At 46.9% G+C, this 27,239-nt stretch overlaps 1 protein-coding gene across 3 annotated transcripts in view; it reads left to right on the forward strand.

Moving 5' to 3' along the window:
- Nucleotides 1–154: 154 nt before the first annotated feature.
- TCTN1 (tectonic family member 1) overlaps nt 155–27,239 on the forward strand; it is a 31,263-nt gene continuing 4,178 nt past the window's right edge. Inside the window, exons 1-12 of one of the 3 annotated variants that reach the window (XM_078882508.1) lie at nt 155–363; nt 3,450–3,564; nt 5,344–5,447; nt 7,872–8,005; nt 12,149–12,254; nt 13,584–13,699; nt 17,184–17,300; nt 19,801–19,929; nt 20,847–20,928; nt 22,124–22,223; nt 23,241–23,406; nt 27,032–27,172. In XM_078882508.1, the coding sequence (XP_078738634.1) occupies nt 183–363; nt 3,450–3,564; nt 5,344–5,447; nt 7,872–8,005; nt 12,149–12,254; nt 13,584–13,699; nt 17,184–17,300; nt 19,801–19,929; nt 20,847–20,928; nt 22,124–22,223; nt 23,241–23,406; nt 27,032–27,172 (1,491 nt within the window). In that variant the 5' untranslated portion in view covers nt 155–182. The remainder of the gene's footprint in view (nt 364–3,449; nt 3,565–5,343; nt 5,448–7,871; nt 8,006–12,148; nt 12,255–13,583; nt 13,700–17,183; nt 17,301–19,800; nt 19,930–20,846; nt 20,929–22,123; nt 22,224–23,240; nt 23,407–27,031; nt 27,173–27,239) is intronic. The other 2 variants (XM_078882514.1, XM_078882518.1) reach the window with 2 other exon arrangements.

The following is a 27,239-nucleotide window of genomic DNA, read 5'->3' on the forward strand; positions in this document are numbered from 1 at the left end:
TACCCGGATGTTAAGAGGCGGGTCTCATAGCCCCCCAGTTACCCGGATGTTGAGAGGCGGGTCTCATAGACTAACACACAAACCCCTCAGTTACCCGGATGTTGAAAGGCGGGTCCCATAGCCCCCCAGTTACCCGGATGTTGAGATCGGGTTCCGCAGGTCACGTGCCGCGCACAATCGTCATGGCTGCCTCCACCGTACGCGGCGTCTTTGCGCCGTCGCTGCTGTTGCTGCTGTCCCTGTCTCTCTGCTGTTTCGCGCAGACCACCACGACCCCCACGACACCAACGACTCCCACGACCCCCTCGACCCAAGCCACCCCAACGAGCACGGAGATTCAGGGAAGCCATGCCACGGCCAAGGGTGAGGGAGACGCGCGGAGCGGGCGGTTGGTGTGGAGAGGCGTCGCGCGTCACCATGGCGACCGCTACAATTGAACAGCATCGGCAGACTGTGATCGCCGGTCGTGATCGATAAACCGCTCGATCGATGCGACCCTAATGCTTCTGCTGTTGTGGAGTGACTCATGCAGCCAGCTATGGCTGCAGGGTTTTGGTGGTACATGTTGTTTATGTCGTTTATTGTGAAAATACCGTCATAGTGACTATGATCACTGTTACATTGCTTTCATGGCTTTATTTTGGTGATTTCGAAAAGTTTTTTTGGTTTGGTCATGTTTGTTTGTTGTTGTACGGAGTTAGAATGATGGTTTTAATCTAAGTTGTCTTGTGGTTGTTGTTGTTGTTGTTTGACTTGCATCCCACTGGGATTTGTGCACACAGCGTTGGTGTACGGTGCTTTTTTTGCAATATTTTGCTGTCTTTTCTTGGATTTTCTGTTTGCACTTAGTCACATAGTCACTTTAAGATGTTTTCTTGTTCATGTTTTTGTTTTTTGTTTGTTGCGGTTGCACCCGATTCAAGAGCCGAATGGCTCACGGCTATACCTAATAAATTAACTTGAACTTGTGAATAACTGTCGACCCATACGGTTTTTACCCGTGTCCTTGTCCAGGGAAATGAGAGTGTTCAAGTTTCATACGGCGTACAGCCGTTTCAAGACGGGAAACTTTTGTTGTTGTTGTTGACTGCGTTTCTCCCTTGTGATGGGGACATTTCTTTGAAATAAGGTTGAGATCAATCTTGATTTGAAGCTTTCGTGACTGCAGGAATCCGTACTCTTTGGTTCTTTCGGTTAAAGTCACGTAGGTATAAAGTAAAATAAATCACGACGTTTCGGGCGCAACACAAGCATCCTTCATCAGGTGGGAAAGCAAGGTTTGTTGCTGAGGCAGACTGCATGTCGGGAAGTACGTTAAACATTTTGAACAGACACACATAATCACAACTTTACCTTTTATATATAGAGAGAGAATAGCCCTGCGAGCCATTCGGCTCTTGACTCGGGTGCAACCGCAACAAGTAAAAACACGAACAAGAAACATCTTAAAGTGACTATGCGCAAACAGAAAAATCCAGGAAAAAACAGCAAAGTCTTCCAGAAAAAAGCACCGTACATCAATGCTGTGTGCAAAAATCCCAGTGGGATGCAAGTCAAACAATAACAACCATAAGACAATTGCATTTGCTTCTGATGAAGATTGCGATCGAAACGTCGTGATTTTTTTGATTTTTTTTCTACCTATGTGACTTTACCGAAAGAACCAAAGAGTATGGATATCTGTGGCATAAAAAAGAGAGCTTGTGTAGGTCCTCGGATTGCTCCAGCCGTAAAATTGCATATTCTGATTCTAACAACTCAAGAGAGTCAGATTTTTCTCATTTTGCAACAAGTGGCTTGACCTGGCTTACCGAAATGGCAGCAGGTATCGGCACCTGCTGCTCTGGAGCCGCATGCGGCTATTTGGCTGCCCTGTTTTGCGGGCAGCCGTATTTTTTTAAACCTAAATCTTAAACTATGGAATGTCTTGGTGACAACAAAATGTACGGTCAAACTGTGTTGTTAAAGAATAACTAAGGGGAGGGGAAATACTAAAGAGACACAGTTTATTCCATCGCCTATTTTGTTTATTTAAGTCAGAATGTGTTTGTCATCTGCTGTGCACAAGCAGCTCTGCATGTGTTGCGGCTCTCGAACTATTTTGGTCAAAGACAAAAAAAATATCTTCTTCTTTGAAAGGTTGCCGACCCCTGCCATGCTTCAATGTAAAAAAATAAATCCCCTCATGGTGTGTCTATTTATTTCCAAATGGTAATATATATTTGGTTTACATTGCATCGACTGGCCTGCATGATATGTTGAGTCGTACAGGATTTTTCCGTTTTTAGATTTGAAGTCAAAAAAATCCTTGACTACAGACCCCCAGTGGCATATTTGCTCCTATTGGGCTTCCAAAAGCAAATTTTCTCATGGATTGATGAGTTACGTGTGAATTATTCTTCACAGATTTATCCGAATTACATTGCTAAAAACCCTACAAATCACGATTTTCCGTGCAGATTTTTTCCGTGTAATATCCTGGTGCACCACGGATAACACGCTGTGCGACACTTTCCCCCACATCACCTGGGATTTTTGGAGTCCTGATATACAGGCAGACCTTGCTTAGCGCCCCTGGAAAAGTGAGCACATTCAAATCAGTGGTAAAAGGGGTCATTATACCATTGTGTATATGGGGATGCGTTCCCAACGGAGTAATTTTTTCCCTGCGAGCAATATATGAGGGCTTCATTGGGGTATCGGTAATGACACAAATCATACAGGGTACATTTTCTCGGTCAGCGCTGCTGCGTGTTCTCACTCGTAAGCAACTTTGTAGATTTCTTAATCTTTTCATAAAAAACATCCTCCAGGACAAAGCGCTATAACGAATCAGTGTTCTACGGGGTCATGCTAAGCGAAGTCTGTATATATGTGCATGGTAAGTGGGGGGGGGGGGTCATACTGGTGAGCACACTGTGCTACATACCCGGAGACACGAGTTCTATTCCCATGCTAACATCGGTGGCGAGTGGTATTAGAACCAGTCCCGGGCGTCCACTAGGTCAACTCAGTTTTAATCAATACATGGTGTGATGCTTCAAACAACAGCACAGGGAAGACAAAGTCGGCCAAGCACAGTGTCGTCAATACAATTCTCACAGGCACTTGTGCCAGCCTTAATTGGTTATCGATAACAGCACTTTCATATTTTGTGAACTGCAGTTGAACGTATTAGTAATCTGTGAATAGAGCAACGTGCAAAATTATACAATTAAATTGTGAATTACAAAGTTGTGGGAAATGGATATCGCAATAATCATATCTTTACATGTGTTTTTGGGTTGTATGCCCAGTGCAACCCAAAAACACATCGGAGAGCTATACAGCACAATTGTGAAAACAAACGCAGTGGAATCATCATATCGTGAAAATTAATTTAATATTGTCAGCAAAAAATGTATCACAGCAACCCTAATGTGTGTGTGTGTTTGCGTGTACATGAGCAGACATGGTTCCCTGCCTCTGCGACTTGAGTCAGGATGGCTGCGATGTCGGCTGCGGCTGTGACAACGACTGCACAGCCTATGAACGCGAAGTGTTCACGTCAAGTCCACAGGACCGGTGACATAAACAGCATGACACGAGATGGGCACGACAAAAAGCACACCACACAATACAAAACAACGTGCATTTACAGAACGTCTAAATGCGATTGCATCTGAAGGTGCTGTAGAGAAACAGTGAGCAAATATACGCTCCAAGCCTGGTGGTGTTTCATTCAGACGCTGTCTTTCCGACAGACCTGTTCTTCACCTGAGGACGGCTGCTTGCGTTGTGGCCGAAACGTCTTGAGAATTATTTTATTATGTTTTATTTGTATTATTTTATTATTTCCCTTTTACGTGACTTTACCGAAAGAACCAAGAAGATGAATCCCTGCAGTCACGAAAGCTTTAAATCGAAATTTAAACAGTGAGCATGTTTACTTTATAGGGGCAGTCATAGAGACCTATACAATTATGTTGAGAGCCACAGGTTTACGTAGAGATCTATAGACTTATTACATAGAGATCCCAAAGACTCGTGTACAAATACAATGTGGATTTACATAGCATATAAGGGTGACTGCATCTCAAGACGCTATTCAGAAATAATGGTTATATTTATTTATTTTACAGAAAGAGGCAGTCATAGAAGAAATCAGAGGTGTGGACTCGAGTCATGTGACTTGGACTCGAGTCAGACTCGAGTCATGAATTTGATGACTTGCGACTCGACTTGGACTTGCATAACAATGACTTTGTCCCACCTATGAGATGTGGACTCGAGTCATGTGACTTGGACTCGAGTCAGACTCGAGTCATGAATTTGATGACTTGCGACTCGACTTGGACTTGCATAACAATGACTTTGTCCCACCTATGAGATGTGGACTCGAGTCATGTGACTTGGACTCGAGTCAGACTCGAGTCATGAATTTGATGACTTGCGACTCGACTTGGACTTGCATAACAATGACTTTGTCCCACCTATGAGATGTGGACTCGAGTCATGTGACTTGGACTCGAGTCAGACTCGAGTCATGAATTTGATGACTTGCGACTCGACTTGGACTTGCATAACAATGACTTTGTCCCACCTCTGGAAGAAATACGAAACGACTTGAACCTGGGCTGGAACAGGGGCAAGGGAGTAAATAGTATGGATGACTGGGCAGATGGCATTTCCAGACTATGGTGGCAACGGAGGAGAATGAGCAACCTCCAACTGACTGGGAGCTTCAGCGGAGACTCCGTGTAGAGGAGTAGAGTGAGATTAGAGGGGAGAGGTCGATTGGATTGGGAGCCAGGGAAGTGATCGGGGTTTTGGAATGATGTGGTCTCGTTTACGGGTGCGGCTCAGGAGTTGGGCAGCGGCAAACCTGACATAAGCAGACAATGGAAGACAAGATGACGAACATTACCGGATGGTAAGGCGATTGGGTGGCTCAGGTGTTAGAACACCAAGTTGTTATCACCGAAATCGTGAGTTTCAGTCTGGGTTTCAATCTGGATTTCAGTTGTCCATGAGTTATCAGTAGGGTGTGGTGCAGCAAAATCAATTGTTGTAGTGTTCTATGCTCCTGTGTTTGAGTCCCCACATTGGCCAACTTACACTGAACAGCATACTGAGTTATTGCCAAATAACCCCCATGAACGGCACAGTGTGGGGAGACCCTCGTCCAGTAGTGGATTGACGAAGAGGGCGTTTAAGTATACACAAGACAAAAGTACGTAAAAATATGAGTACCACAGGGCATTAGTACTCATGATAACAGAATACGCGAAGCACACAACATACTCAGATTGCGTACCGGCCCGGGTGTGTGATTATGGTTGTTTTATGCATGTCCGTGTGCAGATGGGCACGTGTGTGTGTGCCGACCTCCACATTCTTCAAACACAACACCCCCTACAGCCTCGACGACAGCCGGCCCAGCCTGGCCTGCATCACCCACAACGACTGTGAGTTACTCGCCAAGTCATCCGCCAACAGTACCTCATCGTTGTCATCATCAGCACTGATTTACAGGATGGATTCTCCATGCCATCGCCATGTATCTGGCCCTGTGATGGTTGGGCCCAAATACACAACAGATTATCGTGTCTCCTCTTTTGATGTGCCGCATGTGCAGTGTGAAACGCTTGCCCTTTTTCCAAAACCTTTCTTGTGTATTCCTCAAATCTCCCTGCACTGTAATGCATGCGTCACATTTCAGTAAATCAAACCACGTTTAATTATCTAGCACACATTGCATGTATCAAAGCACAATTCTCAACCCCCCCCACCCCCTTCATGTATACGTTTGTGCAGCTGCATGAAGTGACCACCTTTTCCTGAGAACCTTAACCAATGGAAATACAGGGAAAGTTGAAGCGTGACGGTCACGTGTCTTTAATACATGTGATAAACACGTTATTGAGAAGCAAAACAAATAGGAAAATGCACGCAGAGTTGCGTCCTGAGTAAAAGTAATTACCGTATTTATCAAAAGTATTTACTGAAAGATAAATAAACATCAGCATTGTAAACACACGGAGCACTGAGCACTCCGAGCACACGATCGCACGAGCCATTTGCCCTGCAAGCTGCAGCGAGCGTCGCCTATGTACACGCCGATGCAGATGCGGCTCGTGCATGGTGGTCTAGCAGCGAGCAACAACTTGCGTCGTAGATAGGTCGCAGATAGGTTCAAAGAAAATAACAAAATAACAAATAACTACGACGTTTCGATCGTAACATTAACATAGCCACCTTGGTGTGCTCGCCGTGGAGGATGATCGGCGATCTGACATTGACATGCTAATTTTTACCTGGCAGCCCTTTGATTGGTGGAAAACGCACCACCACCTCGGTCGCTGCCCACCACTTGCATTAGCATTGGCTGCTGACATTTGGGCCACGCCCATTTCAAACCTTTATATAAACAGTTGTCTTTAGAAGCTAACTCCCCTTTTCCTGATGACGACTGCTTGTGTTGCGATCGAAATGTCGTAGTTATTTGTTATTTTGTTATTTTCTTTGAACCTATCAACGTGACTTTACCGAAAGACCCAAAGAACACTCACTGTAATTGCTTCGCTATTTCTTGATTTTCTTCAAAGGCTTAAATATGGTTTGCTCATTCAGGTAAGCTGATTTCTTGTACACGTGATATGTATTTTTTTACGTGCATGTTATGCTGTGTTTCTTGTCCTTCCCCCGCACCACCGATTAGCATGGTTGGCTGTGTACGGTGCGAAAGAAGTTCTACATTCATACATACAAAATTGTGTTGGACGAACAATAGCCCTGATGGGAAAAATAGGGTTGCATTGGGTCCGAAATGATCACCCCCTCCCTCTTTGTTTAAATAATTTTACGTGATTTCCATCCTTGTTATTGTACAAAAGGATGCTGAGTGGCGCTACAACTCTTGTGTGTCATGCGGACTCCCATTTCTTTTATTTCACCTCACCGCGGCACTCACGCCTAACGCTCGCCCCTAACACTGTCACTTGAACGTTAATGATTCGCCATCTAGGCGTCCGTATGACTAACATCCTCAGCGAATGGACAGTCGCATGCGGCAATGTGAAAACATTTGCGTTGTGCCATTGTGCGCGTTGTGTTGCGCATATACATGGTCGATTAATGCCCACATTCCAACGGATGCTAAATTATTAACACCACTTTTTTTTTTTCATGCGGAGATGCGAATTTTAGCAGCATGAAACTGCATATCGCCGAAATATGACCCCCTCTCTCTCTGTTTAAGGCCTCGACACAGAGGCGTGGTTTCTCTGTGTGCTTATGTGTGTGTCTCTCTCTATGTGTCTCTGTGTTATATCTCTCTGCTTATATGTCTGTCTATATGTCCCCGGTTCTGTGTTTTATCTCTCTCTCAAATTTAGCATTCTCTGGAAGAACGTAATCAACCAGGTAGGGTGTTGACTGTTATGTTAGCCGACCCTCTGTGTTGTATTGCATTATATTTCTAAGTATACTAGGTTTGTTTTCTATTTCATTTGTACCTAATGATGATTGCTTGTGTTGCATTCGAAACGTCGTATTCTATTATTTAATTGATTATTTTCTCTTTATACGTGACTTTACCGAAAGAAACCAAAGAGTAATTCCTGCAGTCACGAAAGCTCCAAATAAAGTTTTATGACCCCCGTGTTCCGTAAAACAGACCTCATCAGGTAAACCGTGTAGAGCCTAGATACGTGTTCGATAAAGCCACGTTGGGCAAGGTTTTCCTGTGTAGCGACCTGCGCTGTGATACACATGCATAACATCAAGAGAAACTCAATGTTCCGTGTATTGTCAGGCTTAATCAATTGAGCACCCGCGCGGTCTCCAAGGTTTTCACTCTCGCATGTGCACGCACATTTTTCTGCTTCCAGTTTCGTGTCGAAACTTCTACCCGGTCATGCGCAGCATCACGGAATTCGACAAAGAAGTGTTGCAGAGCGGAGTGGGAACGGCGTTCACGTGGGTGGAGAAGACACCAGAAGCTTGCGCAACAAGACCATACAGGGTCAGTGCACACACCTAGAGTATGAAGATGAAGATCCCCCATTTGGTCTTAACAGACTGTTGGGGCAAGTGCTGTTAGCACCTATGAAAGCCAGCATGCCACACCAGGGGGTGGGTTGCCAGGACCACGCCTAATCGCCTTTGTCTCCATCGTGGCGATATTAACACATTGCACTAGTTACTCATTTGAGGCTCAGTCGACCTAGAGAAGGCCCAGGACCAGTTCAGATAATCGTCACCGATGTTGGCCGTAAGCAGGAATCGAACTCGGGTAGCCGGGTTCATAGCGCAGTGTGCTAACCACTGCTACCCCCCAGGGGCAGTACACAAACATATACACATTCGGGGTCAGTACACACCTAGGGTATAAACACATTCCTGCGGAGGGAGCTGGTAGGAACGTTGGGTTGCTCGGTCAATGGCGAGGGTCAACGGCGGCATGGTGTATTCCGCAAATATGCCCGACTGTGAGGGCGGGCACAAGCCGGCGTGAGTAGGTTAAACGTTGAGCTTTATAAGGGCACCACGGGGTGACCAGCCCCTCCCCACCCAGCCTCACCCCTCCTACCCCCCACCCAGCCCCACCCTCCCCACCCAGCCCCTCCCCACCATCCCCTCCCCACCCAGCCTCTCCCTCCCCACCCAGCCCCTCCCTGCACGACGGACACAATAATCCCCTGTGGGCTGGTGTAACCAGGAGGTTCCTACCAGTATCACCGCCATTTTCCACTAAGTGAAGGTGACATCACCAAAGCGCTTGTGCTAGGCTAGGTGCACCTTGAGGCCAAGTAAAGTGTCGAAGGCTGTCTGGCAGGAGGTCATGGGACAACCCCAGGTGGTTCCAATTGACCGAGTGAGACGACTGCCAGATGCACCATCTGTGCTCCTCACTGTGCCTCCTAGTTGCGTTATTAGCCACCAGACGTTTTGCTCATTGTTGTGAGCATCGCTCCTCTGCCCTCAAATGTTATTGGAGGGTGACTGCCTACATCTGCCCAGTAGCGTCCTCCATATGAGCCTCTTCCACAGAGGCCAATCTTGACACCACCAGTACCAGTTATCTGCAAGTCCAATCAGCTCCACGTCTTTTTTTTCTATCTCTTCTCTATCCTCTGATGCGGTCGTTTAGCCAGGCATTGCGGTGGCTGGGCATGCAGGCTATAGTACATTACCCACCCAACACAGCTTCGTCTGCTGGGGCTCACTGATGGGATTGTGTCTAGATCTTTCATGGATCTGTGAGCTCTTCACACAATGAAATCTGGTTAAATCTAGAATGGAACATAGGCAGGCCAGCCTGAATGTTTCAAACCAGCACAAATGTTCCTTTAAAGGTCTCCACATTTCGCAAGCATAGAAAATGGAGGGCATAACTGTGGCTGAGAAGATCCGGAGCTTCGTATGGAGTAATAGACCAGGTAGCTTCCATACAGTGTTATGCAGTTAATTAAAATATAATTCCACTTGACAGCAGAGTACAAAGGTCCCCCGTATAGCCCTAACAGGATGTTAGGGCAAGTTTTGTTAGCGACCATCTATGAAGCCCAACACGGCACACAAGGGGGTGGGTGGCCAACACCATGCCTGACCGCCTTTGTCTTCCCAGTGGCGATGTTTACACACAGCACCAGGTACTCATTTAAGGTTGAGTCGTGAGCGGGAATCGAACCCGGTTAGCCGGGTTCGTAGCGCAGCACGCCACAAGAGCGATTAATCCGGTACACACCTTCTATTGATAGCTTTGATTTTCGTGCACACAAAAAACGGCAGGATGTACAAGCACAATGTGCATGCATAATGTATGTTGATTACCCTATGATTAACCCAACCAGTAATTGATATCTGTGTAGTGGTGATACGCGCTGGGTGTATATGTCGTGTGCCAGCGCGTATGTACGGGTGTGTGTGTGGTGACGCGCGCTGACGGGGAGGAGCAGGCGTCAGTGCGCGGGTGGGGGTAGTGCTGCTGATTGGCTGTGTGCCGGTGACGCGCCCAGAGGGAGTGATCGGGTAGCAGCGCGGTGTGATTGGTCGGGGAGTGGAAACACGCGCTGAGCGGAACCGGATCGTGGGGATAGCGCGTGGGGATTGGGTAACTGAGGAGCGGTGCCGACGTTGAGGTCCGCATCCGCTCCGTCTCCCGGGAAGAAGGGGTATATAAGGTGATGCACAGAGGAGCAGGGCAGAAGTGGAACCATCTAAGAATGAAGACGAAGGTGCAGAGATAGAGCCCGGAGAGGAGAGTAATGGAGAGTAATGGAGAGTAGAGGAGAGTAAGGTATAAGTGTGTAGCCAGCGAGAGAGAACGGTCTACACGAGCTGAGTAATGTATAGTGTGTAGCCAGCGAGAGAGAACGGTCTACACGAGCTGAGTAATGTATAGTGTGTAGCCAGCGAGAGAGAACGGTCTACACGAGCTGAGTAATGTATAGTGTGTAGCCAGCGAGAGAGAACGGTCTACACGAGCCGAGTATGCATACGGTGTAGCCAGAGAGAGAGGAAGGTCTACACGAGCCGAGTATGCGTACGGTGTAGCCAGAGAGAGAGATGCAAAGTCTACACGAGGCGAGTGGAGAGTGTAGCAGAGGCGCAGAGTCTACACGAGGCGAGAGAGGAGTGTAGCCGAGGCGCGGAGTCTACACGAGGCACAGAGAGCCAGCAGCACAGAATCCAGAGTCAAGAGAAGCGCATTGTGAAGAAGAGAGGCCACGCGTTGTATTGTTACAAGTCAAGATTTAATAAAAGAAGTGTGTTCCCGTCAAGGAGTTTCCTGCCGTCATTTTCAAATACTTCATCTGTAATAAAGGACTCTCTCTCAGATGTCGATCTCCGTTGTCCTTTATTGGGTTCGTAGAATCTCCGTACCACGGCGTCTCGCTCAGGCCCGCGTCCCGCTCGACGACCTCTCCACAGCCCTCGGCTGCCCCGTTATGCAGGCTTCCTGCTGTTCCAATATGCAGTCTCACTGCTGCCCCGTCAGGCGATCCTTGCAGCCCCACCGCTGCCCCGCTCTCTAGCGTCACTGCTGCCCCTTCCACAGCTAGCACTGCCCCGTTAGCTCTCTAGCGTCTGACACCGATGGCGTGTCGACGTCTCCCACCGCTTGGCAACCGCGCCACACTCTCCCTCTTGCCCAGCGTGGCCTCCTCGTATTTCACTCCGTCTCAACTCCCCTTTCCCCTTCCGGTTCTCTCCTTAAATCCTCTCCCCCCACGTGACCCTAACTCCACCCACTCCCCACGTGACCCAGACTCCACCCCCCCTCAATCCTTGCTCACATTACATATCCATTATAATGTACATGCATTAATTAACCCCCCCCCCCGCACTTGATTGGTTCACAAGTGACGACATCACATTTATCCCTCTATTTAAGAACGAAACAGGAGGATTTCTCCACAAAAATCGCCGTTGCCTGATTATGATAGTTATAATTACCGGCGAAGCGTCGTACTACAAATTGTAAATGTTGTGGGTTTACTCTCCAACACACCGGTGTGCTGTACTCGTAACGAATTGGCCACGTTCTGTTTACGTGACAAACCTTGCCAATTGGCTGTGTCGGGTGGTGTCTGGTTTAATGACGCATTTATATTGATGCGATCTAACCCAAACAAACCCTCTATTATGCACCTTTGCCTGTTCTCAACAAATGCCCAAACCATCTGAGCCGAGCCTGCTTCACCGTGACAAACTGTGGGGGTTGGCCACTCAGCCTTGAAGGAACGGCCAGTGAAAAATCATGAAACTCGGATTTTTTTAATTAGTGAAAGTAGTGACTGTAGTCCACCATTGGAACCTCCTTTGCCAGTAGCAAAATATGATAATTGGTTTTTTACCGTTTTATCTGGCAACAAAACTGACAGCGTCATCTGGTCCAACACTAGGCTCTAAGAAAAGCTGTCTCGGATGTGGACCAATCAATTTCAAGGACAGTGCATACATTATCAGAGTTATGTTTTTTGTTTGCATTCCGACCGCAGGTATTGTGGTCAATGCAAACATGACTCCTTGTAAAAAAGGTGTCAGTTTTGTTGCCAGATAAAAGGGTAAAAAAACAATTATCATAGTGACTGTAGTTTTAAATTTTTAACTGTCTCTGTGTCTCTGTTTCTGACTTTCTTTGTGTTTTTGTGTCATCCAGGTGGGTGACCCTATTGAGGTTGTGTTCGAGTCTTATGTACGAACTCGTTTCTCTGTCCCTGTCCCCGTCTCTTCAACCGGAATCTGTGGGGGTGGTGGCCCTGTGGGTGAGGACATCAACACAATCAACAGCGTTGACTTCATCACCATCACCATCATATGCATCATCATTACCAACGCTATCATCAACAACACGATGGCAATTGACATCCCCGCAAATTATGTCTTCAACATACAGGCGGTCTACGGTTTTACGACGGTTGACCACGATCCACATTTATGATGTTTATATAATGCCACCATGGATCGATTTACGACGCAGAAACTTGATTTACAACGCAACTTCCAACATGACTCCGAACGCATTTGAACAGTCAGTCTGGTTTGCGATGTGACTTGGTGGCATTCTCAAGTGTTTATGTGTATTTATACCTATTGAAATATTGTTAAATGTAGCTGATGAAAGGAAAAACACATCGGCAAGTGAAGGCTCTACTGTATATGGGAAAGAAGATTTGATTCATAACGAGGTTTGCAGGAACGCATTGTTTCGTAAATGCAGGGACCGCCTGTATATTAACATCCTCATCACCATCAACTGCGTCATTACCAGTACGATTATGTTGAACTTCGAACTTTAACTTCTTTCACACCGTACGGAGCCAACCATGCTAATTGGAGGTGAATGACATTACATTAACAACATTACTACAATCGACATCATCAGAACAAATATCGTCAATATAATTAACATAATCATCAACATTACCATCAACATCACCGTCTTCATCATTACCAACACTTACCAACATCACAATTAAGCATCATGGCCAACATCACGAATATCACCACCACCACAATAAGCAACATTACCAGAAAAATGTATCACTATTATCATCAACACCACTGTCAACTTTTAGAGCAATTTTACAATCAACTATCAGAATCAACATTGTCATCAACACCACCACCACCACAATAATCAACATCATCATCATCTCTGCCATCATCATCACAATCAACATTGGCAACACTACCAGAATAAACAACATCATTAACAGCACCACAGTCTGGTAATGGATATGCTTCATTGTATATAATGCATCTGTGTGCGTGTTCCATTCTTCATGGGAACCCTTCCAGCTAGCCATAGAACGATTTATTAATTGAAATTGATATTCATACATTGAATCTTGCGTAGAACGTGATCATTATCCACAATGCAAATGGAATTCTAAAATGCCTTTCAACTGAATGAATGAGACAACACAAGCAAGGCATACAATACCAATGAGTCAGTAAAAATGTAACCAAACACTCTTGAATAAAAAAATGTCCTATAATCACGGCAATTAATGTAACGTGTCAGATTGCATCGTTAGATGCATACTAACTGCACTATATGTCTTCGCGTCTGTCTGTTGGTGTGCGTGCAGGGTTTCGAATGGACAGTTCAGTATCTTGCCTGCGTTTGATTGGTGACCTCCAAAAGGCATGCACAGAATACTCTTTCCTTGACGGGAAAATCTTCACCACCTTCAGTTTCCTCAAGGTTAGTTAGCTTCGTTTAAAGGTTTCAAGCACTGGGTGCTGGTTTTCTCTCTGGTGCCACATTTTTATGACAACAGTGGAACCTCGGTATACGTCGTTAATTCGTTCCAGAAGGGTAGGACTTATACCGAAAATTACGTATCCCAAACGAATTTAAATAATCCGTTCCAGAGGAAAATAAATTATATTTTATATGGCATATTATACATGAATGGGGTTGTATAAAATAATTTAGACACTAATTACTAAAATACATACAGAAGCCACGTGACCGCGCTGCTGCCAGCTGCGCTGGTCATGTGGCGTGCCTCAACCCCGCACGTCGCGCGCGCCTCGACCCGGGGCTCCACCCTCCATGGGGGCAGCCCCCCACGCCCCCCGCCCCTCTCCCCCACGCCACCCCGCCCCTCTCGCTTTGTTTCAGTCGTGAACGGGACATACGCGGGTACTGTACGCGGTGACTCATCCCGACCCATACAAGTTCTAGCAAACGCGTCGTATCCCAAGCAAGACGTCGTATCCCAAGACATTTTTCTCTCGAAAAAACACGACGTATACCAAATTCGACGTATTCCAAAGCGGTCGTATACCGAGGTTCCACTGCACTGGGAAGTGTGCTGGCTCTGTTTGTCTAACAACCTGGGCCAATGAGCCTGTGTTCCCAATGTAACCTATCCAGGCTGACCCGACACCAATATCTGGTTTCCATGGACAGCCATTTCACATTGACTCAAGTGTATTTGAGCTGGTTTGAACTCAAGTTGAAGGACAAACTCGATTTGGTTGTTAAAATAAGCGTTTCCATTGTTTTCTGAGTTGCCCGAGTTACCATGTGAGTTTGGCAGTCCTTTCCCAGAAGTGCGTCCGAATAACACTTTGCCAGAAATACTTGCGAGGATAAGGTCAATATTGCGTTGCTGACATTCTATTCTGCAAGTTAAAACCAAACTTTCCTGCTTCCTCCAACATTTTTTATTGCAACACGTTTGGTGAGGTTTTTTACGTGGACAATTTGAGCTTTAGCCTGAAAATAGGCAAGTCAATCCATGATGGCAAACTATATTTCAAGTCCAAATGTTCTGCAAATGATGAGAAAACCCCACCACATAAGAAAATGCATTAAGATAAGCAGCTCAGTATTGGGGGAGAAACGAAATTTTTTTACGCAATTTTTTTATTTAAAAAAAAGAGATTTTATCAAGTAAGTCCCACAAAGCTATAATAGCTCTTTTTCAGAAGCAACCTGGCTATCAGAAATGATAGCTCAACGAAATGGCTTATCACGTGTTAACTTATAGCAGCCATATACTCTCAGCATATATTTCTAAATGTGGAGGGAAAAAACCGGAGGACCTGGAGAAAAATGCACGTGACCACGGGCAGAACAGGCAAATTCCAAATATACAGATGTCAGGGTCTAAATCGAACCCACGATCTCCTGCATACCAGGCGAGGGAGTTAACATCTCACCACCGCGGCGCAACAGGAGTACATTCTCGAGTTCTGTGATATAAGTGATCTCTGGGGCAAGACTTGGAGTTCGCTGTGATCACAATGCTCCACTATTTTACCTTGGTCGACCTCAGAACCAGTAGAGATATATGAGAAGCAGTGGCAGAGAATGCTTGTCATTGGGCCGGCCCTCTGTAAAAAAATAACCCCTGCTTCATATCCCGGTCCCTGGGCCCCTCAGGCCTGTGAGCCATGCTGCATTTCCACCACCTGCACACTTGATAACTATGTTACTGGTCACAGAGTCACCGCATAAACGGGATGCATACTCCGTGATGCCCTGTAGTTCAACTTACAAAAATTCACAACAATCTGTTCAAATACACAGCACGACCCAAGCCTGCTTTAAGTTTGTTGACCCTGGTCATTCCTGCAAATCAGACTGCTGGTCTCTTTAATTTTCACCTGAATAAAAACATATATATATAAAAACTTGAACTTAATGTTTGTTAGAACTTTGTTTAAAAACAAACTTCAAGATTATATCCCAACCTCCACCTCGCAGCTATGGAGAGTTCAAGTTCATTTATTAGGTATAGCCCTGTGAGCCATTCGGCTCTTGAATCGGGGGCAACCGCAACAAAAAACATGAACAAAAAACATCTTAAAGTGAATATGTGACTAAGTGCAAACAGAAAATCCAAGAAAATACAGCAAAATATTGCAGAAAAAAATCACCGTACACCAACGCTGTGTGCAAAAATCCCAGTGGGATGCAAGTCAAACAACCAACAACAACCACAAGACAACTTAGATTAAGTACATCAGTCTAACTCTGTACTACAACAAACAAACATGGCTAAACCAATACACTTTTCGAAATCACCAAAATAAAGCCATGAAAGCAATGAAACAGTGATCATAGGAACTGTGACGGAATTTTCCGAGTAGGGATAGGGAGTTTCTTGAGGGCCGATTGGTAGGGGCTGAGCCCACAAGGCCTCGTGGACCATGCAAGCATTGTTGGGACAGGGACATGCACTCTGGGGGTTCGCCCCAAAACTGGAACCAAACAAGGCTGGCTTGGGCCGATTCTGAGTAGTCGTGGAAACACAGCACATGTGCTTAGGTTTGAGCATTAGCGCTAGGTGTCTTTCTATTACTGCTTTTCCATTGGCATATCTGAGCCGCATCTGATTGTTAAGTTCTGACCTGCCCCGACTGGACATCTGTGAGAAAGAGCTTTATAGCTCATCAGATTCCTCCAGCATAAATCAATATTCTGATTCTGACATCTGCGTGGTGCTGTCAGGACATCTGAATCTTGACTTTGGGCCAAGCAGAGCCAGGGGCAGAGTTAATAATTGTTGTCAATGTGTGTGATGTCAGTGCCCAGCTTGTGTTCTGCATTTGAAAAAAAACTACATGGGAGCCTCCTGAGCTACGATGAGGTGGCTCGGCATAGGTCAGTTGTAGAGTAGAGCAGAGTTATCTGTCTTCCGCAGGGAATTAAAAATGTCTATGTCAGGTGACGGCGCCAGAATTTAGGAAATACGTTGTTCAATCTCCAGGACTGGATATCTCTTAACCCTTTCCCGTTCCGAGACGTCTGCAAGTCGCAGGGTGGGGTCCCGTTCACTGCTGAATCTCGGAACGACGTGCAAGTGGTTTGTGTTAATTCTATTTAGAGAGGCATAGCGCCATTGTTTTTAAAGACATTGTACTCACAGCAGAGAACTGTAGCGACACGACTGCAACTCTACGATAGCTGGCGCCAAACTTTGCCACACACCCTCCCGCATGGCCTTGTGGGAGCCTCGATACGTCTTCCGACCTAAAGACTCGCCAATAAAGTAATTTTTTATGATATACACATACATACCCATATGTCATTGGAATGGGGAAAGGTTTAATTAGTTTCATGTGATTCATAATGGTCATGTTGGACATTTGAGCCAACACTTGTAAATTGTGGGTTTTGAACCAAGTGAAAACTGATGCATTTGTGCTTCTTGTATTAATTCTGCTCCCAGGTTCTTCTGAATGAAACTACTCTGCGTCAAGTAGTCGATTTGGTCCCCGTCATATGGAAAGATCCACCCAAAAATGTTGGTTGGACCTCGGACCACTGTGCAAATGCATTGATAAAGGTATAAAACATACGTACGCACGCACGCTGCCAATAACAAAAACAACTGCCATTCGCCACAAAGTAGCGGTGACAACACCACGGCGCTTGTGCCAAACTATTTTCACTTTGAGGCCACGTGAAGTGTTGGTCGCCCGCTGGCAGGTCACGAGACAGACCCAGGTGCCATGGGTTGACTGACTGAGATGACTGGCCAATGTACCACCTGTGCCCCCTACTGTGTCAACTTGATGTGTTTTAGCCGCTCGGCGCTCCGCTCATTGTTGTGAGCGTCGCATCAGCTCCATATCCTCTCGAACCACATTATTCTATCTCTTCTCTAGCCCGTGCTGTGCCCGTTTAGCCCCCCCCCCCACCCCTGGTTAAACCCAGGCTAGATCGTCGGCAGGCTAGCCAGAATTTTTCTAACCGGCAAAGATGTTCCATTAGGGGGGGGTCCACGTTTTGCAAGCTTAGAGAAGGGAGGGCATGTCTGTGGCCGAGAAGATCCGAAGCTTCAAGTGGAGTGACAGACTAAGTAATCTTCCACACAGTGTTACGCAGCCGATGAAAATATAATGCCGCTCGACTGATTCAGAGTGAGACCTCTGCTGTCAAACCAAAGCTTGTCAGAAGCGTACTGCCCAGGTATGGACTCTCCACGACTAAGGCCCCATCTCTTAGTAGCACGCTCCAGCAGTGCCTCCAACTCCTCCGCAGAGTGAGCAGTAATCACGAGATCATCAGCGTAATAACATGGTTGGCCGATAGGGAGCCATGCCTCGACCACACCCGAGCATCGATCTGCTTCTCTTTGTATAGAAGTGTAGTGACTAACTCGGAGACGATAAGACTTGGAGGCACTTCTATTTAACGAGCACCATCCCACTCCAGCAACAGCCCCGAGTTCCCCAACAGGGGGGCCCCTCTTATACTCTCAGCGTGGCCTCGCTCCGCCTGGGCCACGCCCCCTTTCTGCCTGGGCCACGCCCCTTTCTGCCCGGGCCACGCCCCCTTTCTGCCCGGGCCACGCCCCCTTTCTGCCCAGACCACGCCCCCTCCGTCCTGGCCACGCCCCCTATCTGCCCGGGCCATGCCCCCTCCGCCCTGGCCACGCCCCCTTTCTGCCCGGGCCACGCCCCCTTTCCGCCCGGGCAACGCCCCCTCTCTGGAACCTACTAGCGGGTTCCGGAGGCTTCCCGATGGGCCCCCCTATGGGCCCCTCCTCTGTGATCCTTCCCCTATATGTCCCCCTCTGGTGTCTATCGTAGCCTGCTGACATCAGTACTGCTCATAACAAATGTTTTTGGGTCAGATCGCGTTATTATTTATAAATGTGTCGTAACCCTCCACCACCCGACACGGCCAATCAGTAAAAAAACGTGTCACGTTCTTCAAAGGACAAAATAATTCACTTCTTTAGCCCACCGGTGTGTTGAAGAGAGATTCAACAGCATTTTAAAATTTGAGTACGACGTTTTAGCTGGTAATTACAATCAGCTTCATCGGGCAAGAATGGTGAAGCTCTCCTGTTGCTCCCGGTCTTAAATAGAGCAGCAGCAGGGTGACGTCATCATTTAATTCAATCTGGTGCAGTGATTCGAGGCAAAGAGGGGGGGAGGGTATTGTAATTATATAGATTGGTAATCATTCAATTGTTATTCATTGGTATTTGTTTCCCTTGTAAGGAATTGTAATTGTATTTATTTAATAATACGCTTCAGTACTGCTGTACACCGCAGTTCCCCATTTTCGCCAGCAGCCAGCACTATGCCACTACGTATATACCAGATGGAAAATCCTCCAGTACAGCCATGGCTCCTCGAAGTACGTAGTCGAAAAGATGTAAAATAATGTAGGTGCCAGAGGACATCCCTGTCGCACCCTAAAGTGAAAAGGGAATGGCTCTGATACACATACGCACATACATGCACATAGACATAACAAAGAAATGCCTATAGATGTTCCCACACATTCACGCACAACGTTCATGCATGAATGCACGCATTACACACTAAAATATGTGCTCGCACAATCGCATATGTATGCATTCAGAGTGCAATGTTATTTCATCCCAGGGATAATTCAATCAATGTTATCATGCACGTACAACAATGCAGGGGCACGTGTAATAATATGCGTGCATGCAGGTGTAATGTGGTGTGCAGTGTGTTTAGGAGAGGTGTATTGTATGCAGATGTGGTACCTGTGGTTCGGGTGTATATTGGACGTGGGTTTTGCACATGTATGTATTGTGTGGACAAACACGTTTCTTACAGGCGTAGCATAGCTTGTGTTCTGGCGTCATGTGTTGCTTGTACATGTGTGTTAGGTACAGCCATGGTGTGTATGAGTATTGTCTGTGTGGTGTGTGCGAGTGAGATATGGCGAGCAAGTGTGTGCTGTAGTGTGCTCAGATGTGCCATGAATTGTGACCTGTGTACAGATGTGCATGAATGGTGTAGCTTGTACAGGTGTAGTGTGTACAAGTGTGCTGTGTACTGTGTTTTTTCTGCGAAAAGGTTCAGTTCATCGTGCAGTATAATGCTGCCTCGGGCTACATTGATAACGTGACGGCAATAATAGACCAGGCGAACTTGACACCCATCAACTCCTCCTTACTTCAGACATTCACTGTCTCCTTCGTTTCGGTACGTATATTGTGCAGGTATGTATGTACAGGTACTGTGTGCATGTGTCTTTGTTGTAGGTCGACTCAGCCTCAAATGTGTACCTGGTGCAATGTGTAAACAATACGACTGGGGAGACAAAAAGCAGCCGGGAATGGTGCTGGCTACATCACCTTCTCGTGTGCCGTGCCGGCCTTAATAGGTGCTCACTAACAGCGCTTGCCCCTAAAGTCTTTTACAGTGCTACGGCAGATCTTTGTCTTCTTGTATTTCGTGTTGTTCAATCGTAGGGGGACCGTAGGTGGTGCATCTGCCAGTAATCTCAGTCAACCCATGGCACCCCGTGACCTTTTAGCAAGTCTTCGACACACTTCACATGGCCTCAAAGTGCACCTAGCCTGACAAGCATTGTGTTACGTCACCGCCACTTAGGGGCATATGGCAGCTGTTATTGTCCTTTGTGCCTGAATGTGATGCTGCCAACGGTAACACGACTCGTATATGTGACTGCGGTTTGAACACCAATATGTTAGTGGCAGTCTTTCCCACGGTGATTGTCATTTTAGGGTAACATTTGAGGAAAGGTTGCCTGTTGAAACTCTAGTTGTTTACGAAGTGTATGTGTGGTGTGTGCTGACTGAGCACACAACTTGGCACAGTAGCAAGTACAGAGGGTGCATCTACCAGTCATCTCGGTTGACCCATAAAACCTGCATGTCCCATGACTTCTTGCCAGCAAGCATTGGACACTTCACGTGATCTCAAAATATGCACGTGCGTTTGTAGAGAGCAGATAAATGCAATGGTGCGTGTTGTCCACAATCATCTTTGAAACCGTTGGTGCTTGTATAAAAGCATAAATGTGTGTAAATAGTTGTGCATGCATTGGAGTCTGCACGCGTGTGTGTGTGTGTGCCTGTGTATATGTCTGGGCGCAGAATGAGAGGAATATACCTACCAAGCGTAGTGGGAACCCAGGATACCTTTGGGATCATCCACTGCTTGGCATCTCAAACACTTCATATCCTTCAACCGACACTTACACACACACGTGTACAGCCCTTTTGTGAATCCACTGTTAGATGGGGGCCTTCCCCGCTCCATGCGTGTCATGGGGGAGAGTTGACCATAATTTACCAGAGTGGTCAGTGTGACCATAGAAAGTACAGAACCACAATGGATTTTAGTAATAGGTTTTTACCCTTTTATCTGGCACCAAAACTGACACCTTTATACAAGGGATCATGTTTGCAATAACCACAACACTTGCAGTCAAAATGCAAACAAAAAGAGACTACTCTGATAATGATATGCACTGTCCTTGAAATTGATTGGTCCACACCCGAGATGGCTTTTCTTAGAAGCTAGTCTCACTTGGTGTTGGACCAGATGATGCCAAAAGGCGCACAACTCAAAAACATCGCACTATTAGAGTGTTGAGAGCCCGGGGTAAGCATTTACATTGAGACCTCCTTTGCCAGTAGCAAGATATAGTAATAGGTTTTTACCCTTTTATTTGCCACCAAAACTGACACCATTATACAAGGGATCATGTTTGCAATAACCACAAGACTTGCAGTCGAAATGCAAACAATGGATTTTGCTGCACTGCTCACATAGGCCACACACAGCAGCTTGCAGTAATCTGACATGCGTGGTGGTTGCACGTCTTAAGTGCTACTTAGGAAATGGGAAGGCACACGTACACATAAGGGACGAGTTCCAGATTTGTAAAACATTTACAAACTAAAGTTAGTGGATTCTCACGCGTGACTTTTCGATCGCGAGTGTAGAAATTTGCTAAAATAAATCTACCTTAATTTTTAAACCTTTTAGCCGATGCAACCATTGCATGCCTTGCACACGTTCGTATAATTTGGCCCGCATATATGTAACACAAACATTGTAAACGATCGTGCCTTTGGCGGTGCAAGTATCGGCACACATCCAGAGGTTTCAGAGGTCAAGTGCTTAGGCACGATCCTCAAACATCCACTGTGATATTATCCCGTGTAAACACATCCTGGTAGCGATGAAATTGGCTCATGTGCAGCAGGTGCTAGGTGGATTATTACCTCTGAAGATGGCGAGAGATGGCAATGGCTTACGGGGAGGCCATCAACCAGCAGTAGATGTATAAATTGAAGACATTCCTACACGTGCATGACCTCTCGTGTACGTGTCGATTCCCTGCTTCCTTGACCACCCCCCCTCACCACGCGAATTCAAGTTCATCTCCCGACTGAAACGGACTGCGATCGTCAGCGTCGGCCGGCTCTCTTTGGAGTGCAAACCTTAGCTGGATGCAACCTCAGGTTTGTCTCTCACCCAAAAGTCCCCGGGGAATGACACATGGGGTTAAAGGTGACCAAGTCAAGATTACCTAGTTCTGTGTGCCTAAATTCCATTTCGCACTATACATAGCCAACCATGCTAATCGGACGTGCGGGGGAAGGACAACAAACTAAACACCAAAAGTAGTTCTCAAGAAATTAGGTTTTTTTATTCTAGATTTTAAAGTGCACAGCTCCAATGGCTTCCTAATATCGGAAGAGCATTCCAGACGGCCGCAGAAACGCATCTGAAAGCACGATGTAGTGACCGTCTTTGTTCGATGGCTAGCCAAAAGCCGCTGTGAAGATGAACGGAGTTCCTGTGATGGTCTATGCTTCTTTGACGAGATTGGCAAGGTTTTGTGGTTCATTTGTGGCAAGCACTTTGTGTGTTTTCAGTGCGACCTTGTAATGTATTCGTTCGGTAACAGAAAGCCATCGCCACTGAACACTTGGGTTCAAACCCTCATGTTGCTTCCAAAGCGTTGAATCATCACCACCACTAAGATCTTGATTTTACTCCCTTGTCACTAGGGGTTCATAATAACCATGCTGGTATACTGCACCAGTATCTCTTATGTGTGGGTTCATGCCCTGGTGTAGGGTGTCTCTTCCACGTAACACATTCCTGCGGAGGGAGCTGGTAGGAACGTTGGGTTGCTCGGTCAATGGCCAGGGTCAACGGCGGCGTGGTGTATTCTGCAAATATGCCCAACTGTGAGGGCGGGCACAAGCCGGCGTGAGTAGGTTAAACGTTGAGTTTTATAAGGGCACCACGGGGTGACCAGCCCCTCCCCACCCAGCCCCACCCCTCCCAACCCCCACCCAGCCCCACCTTCCCCACCCAGCCCCTCCCCACCCTCCCCTCCCCACCCAGCCCCTCCCTGCACGATGGACGGACGGACACAATAATCCCCTGTGGGCTGGTGTAACCAGGAGGTTCCTACCAGTATCGTGCTGATATGGTCGTGTGTGTTGCCGATGTGTCATTGTGCGCAGGCTGGACAATCAAATGAACTGCATGGAAATACAGCGCCGTGTGTTGAACGCATGGCTCGGTAACGGAAACCAAAGCTATCCGGAGAACCTGACAGAGTGGGGAGACGCGATGGATCTGAAAATGGAGGCACCCTCTGTACCCATCGTGGGATTGGCCACACTTTTGGTAAGCTCAGACTATAAACAATGTTCCCCCTTTTACCTATAGAGACTGTTGGAGCAATTGTTGTTCGCGAGCAACGATTAAGGCTGGCTGTTGTGTGGGCTGGCATCATGTCCAGTGACACTTTGTCTCTCCATTGCTGATGTTGGAACACTGCATTGCAGGCCGAGTTGACCTAGGGGAGGCCGAGGGACGGGTTTTTTTATGCCACTAATGATGTACAGTGGTACCTCGGTATACGTCGTTAATTCGTTCCAGAAGGTAGGACTTATACCGAAAATGACGTATACCAAACGAATTTTTCCCATAAGAAATACAGGGAAAGGAAATAATCCGTTCCAGAGGAAAAGAAATGATATTTTATATGGCATATTATACATTAATGGGGTTGTATAAAATAATTTAGACACTAATTACTCAAATGCATACAGAAGCCACGTGACCGCGCTGCTGCCAGCTGCGCTGGTCACGTGGCGTGCCTCAACCCCGCACGTCGCGCGCGCCTCGACCCGGGGCTCCACCCTCCATGGGGGCAGCCCGCCGCGTCCCCCGCCCCTCTCCTCCACGCCACCCGCCCCTCTCCCCCACGTCCCTCGCCCCTCTCCCCCACGTCCCCCGCCCCTCTCCTCCACGCCCCCCGCCCCTCTCCCCCACGTCCCCCGCCCCTCTCCTCCACGCCACCCGCCCCTCTCCCCCACGCCAACCCGCCCCTCTCCCCCACGTCCCCCGCCCCTCTCCCCCACGTCCCCCGCCCCTCTCCCCCACGCCACCCTACCCCTCGCTTTGTTTCAGTCGTGAACGGGGCATACGCGGGTACTGTACGCGGTGACTCATCCCGACCCACACAAGTTCTCGTAAACACATCGTATTCACAAGCAAGACGTCTTATGCCAAGCAAGACGTCGTATCCCAAGACATTTTTAAATCCTTTATATTAAGTTCACTTGCGTGCTTGCGTGCTTGCTTGCTTGCGACCGTGCAAATCTTTCGGTCGTTTTTAACCCACTTCCCGTGATCCAATCGAGCTGACATTTTGCACACAGACTCGTTGTGCGTGACAATTAATTTTCGTGAAAAAAATGTTCCAAATTTTTACACTGTTTAGGGAAAATTTTTTAAATATTTAATTACCAATTGCTTAATGGTGGCAGACAATAATCTGACCCATAGGTGGCAGCCATCTCAAGCCAGAGGACGAGAGGACTCTAGCCGCCCGTTTCATGATGACGCAAATGTTGACTAACCACATGGCATGAAATCCCCTCCCCCACGCTGTACAATGGAGACTATTTATAGAGCAGTTAAATTGAAGCTGCCAGGTTCTTGAAAGTGGTTAAACGGGTCAACGCTAGTGCCCTCGGGAATATACGGGGCATGTCAAGAGGTGATCTTACATATAAAGGATTTATAGTGAAAAACTTTGTTTTTACGGGTTAATTTTTTTCTCTCGAAAAAACGCGACATATACCAAATTCGACTTATTCCAAAGCGGTCGTATACCGAGGTTCCACTGTATATATTTGCGAGTTGAACCCTGTTCACTGTGATGCTGGCACTGCACGAACCAATAAAACACAGCTCCAATAGAAAGTCATGCAAACACATGGACACTAAAGGATTGCTACAAGAGACGTGGAAATTCATTGAGCCATTGCTCGACAGGGAATGTTGTTGACAACACGTGCATGGAATTACACGTGTAAGAATGTTTGATTCATGTGCGTTGAACTTATTTCGCACCATATGTAGCCAACCGTGCTAATCGGAGGTGCGATTCATTCCGTGCATTGTACCGCAATCGGTTGACATAACTCCTGCGGCCACTGGAGGTGCGAAAACCACCAGCGGCGTAAAACAAAAGGCAATTACAGGCGCTTCTCGCTTAATGAGCGAGACTACTCTTCCTAGCGTTGTTCCCGCTGTGGCACAGGGTCCGCTTTTCGGCATTGTCTTCTCCATTTGGCTCGGTCCAGGGCATCTTCGGGGGATGCGTTGACCATCTTCATGTCTTCCTTTATTCGATCCATCCATCGCTTCTTCGGACGTCCGCGTGGACGGCGGCCCTCTGGCTCAATACGCATGGCAGTCTTGGCCACTGATGACTCTTCACTTCGCATCACATGGCCGTACCACCGAAGCCTTGCCTCAAGCATCTTGTCCGCAATGGGGGCCACACCAAGTCGCTTCCGAACGTCTTCGTTCATGACACGATCCCATCGAGTGAGTCCGAGGCTCCATCTGAGCATCCTCATCTCCATGGTGTGGAGGGCTTGTTCGTGTACAGATGTGGCTGGCCAACGTTGAGAAAATTGCTCGCTAAGGGAAAACTCGTTAAACGATCGTTTTCCCATGGGCAAATCGCCTGATGAAGCTGGTTGTAATCCATACTCTTGGTTCATTCGGTGAAGTCACGTAGGTAAAGAAAATAGAATAAAAGATAAAAATAAATCGCAAAAAACAGTTGCTGAAATAGGCAAAAGAGCTACAATCATCAGGGGATTATCTGCTGTGATTGTTCCCACCTGGTGACGGACGCTTGTGTTGCATCCGAAACGTTGTGATTTATTTTTATCTTTTATTTTATTTTCTTTACCTACGTGACTTTACCGAAAGGACCAAGAGTATGGATCCCTGCAGTCACGAAAACTTCAAAGCTGGTTGTAATCGCCAGTGAAACGTTGTACTCAAATTATGTTGGTGGGTTTACTCTCCAACACACCAGTGTGCTGAAGTACTAATTGGCACATTTTGTCGACGTGGCAAACCTTACTAATTGGCTGCTGGGTAGTTGTGGGTTAACGACACATTTAGATTTACGCGATCTATCCCAAACATGTTTTATTAACACCATTGGTACCTCATTTGCCAGTAAAAAATATGATAATAGTTTTTTTACCCTTTTATCTGGCAACAAAACTGACACCTTTTTTTACGAGGAGTCATGTTTGCATAGACCACAATACCTGCAGTCATAATGCAAACAAAAAACATAACTCTGATAATGTATGCACTGTCCTTGAAGTTGATTGGTCCACACCCGAGACAGCTTTCCTTAGAGCCTAGTCTCACATGGGTTGGACCAGATGATGCCAAAAGGCGCCAACCCATGTCGACCAGATGACGCCAAAAGGCGCCAACCCATGTGAGACTAGGCTCTAAGGAAAGCTGTCTCGGGTGTGGACCAATCAACTTCAAAGACAGTGCATACATTATCAGAATTGTGTTTTTTGTTTGCATTATGACCGCAGGTATTGTGGTCAATGCAAACATGACTCCTCGTAAAAAATGTGTCAGTTTTGTTGCCAGATAAAAGGGTAAAAAACCAATTATCATGTTTTATTAAGTTTGTTAGAGGTTGCTGCAGGGCTAAATTGTGGGCAGCGCAGCTAAATCTGCTGTGCTGTACCGTGCTCTTATCTCCACGTCTTCACCAACCTGAAAGACCGCATGGTGAAGTATGGTGAAATAACTTGTACAGTGTGGGCAGGCCTTTAACCAGCTTTGGACTGACAAAAGCGCTGCACGTGTACTTTGTACGATTCATGGCGTGGTTTGAGTGTGTTGTCGCTTGTGGCGGCACGGGAACATATGTGCGCCGACTAGCGTGCGTTGTTGCGTGTCACCGCAGGAGGGGTTGGAATGCGACAATCCCAATTGTACGCTGACATTGTCCGCAAAACTCGACGTGCTGTGGTCGCTGCACGGGTCCCTGGACAACCCACAGAGGCGCGTGGTCGGGGCACGGATCATTCCAGGACGAACAAAACCAGTACGCTCACTTACTTGCCAACTCACATGGGCACACACACACTCAAATCACTCACTCTCAAACAGGC

This window comes from Lampetra fluviatilis, chromosome 3, assembly GCF_964198595.1.
Source record: "Lampetra fluviatilis chromosome 3, kcLamFluv1.1, whole genome shotgun sequence".
Classification (NCBI taxonomy): domain Eukaryota; kingdom Metazoa; phylum Chordata; class Hyperoartia; order Petromyzontiformes; family Petromyzontidae; genus Lampetra; species Lampetra fluviatilis.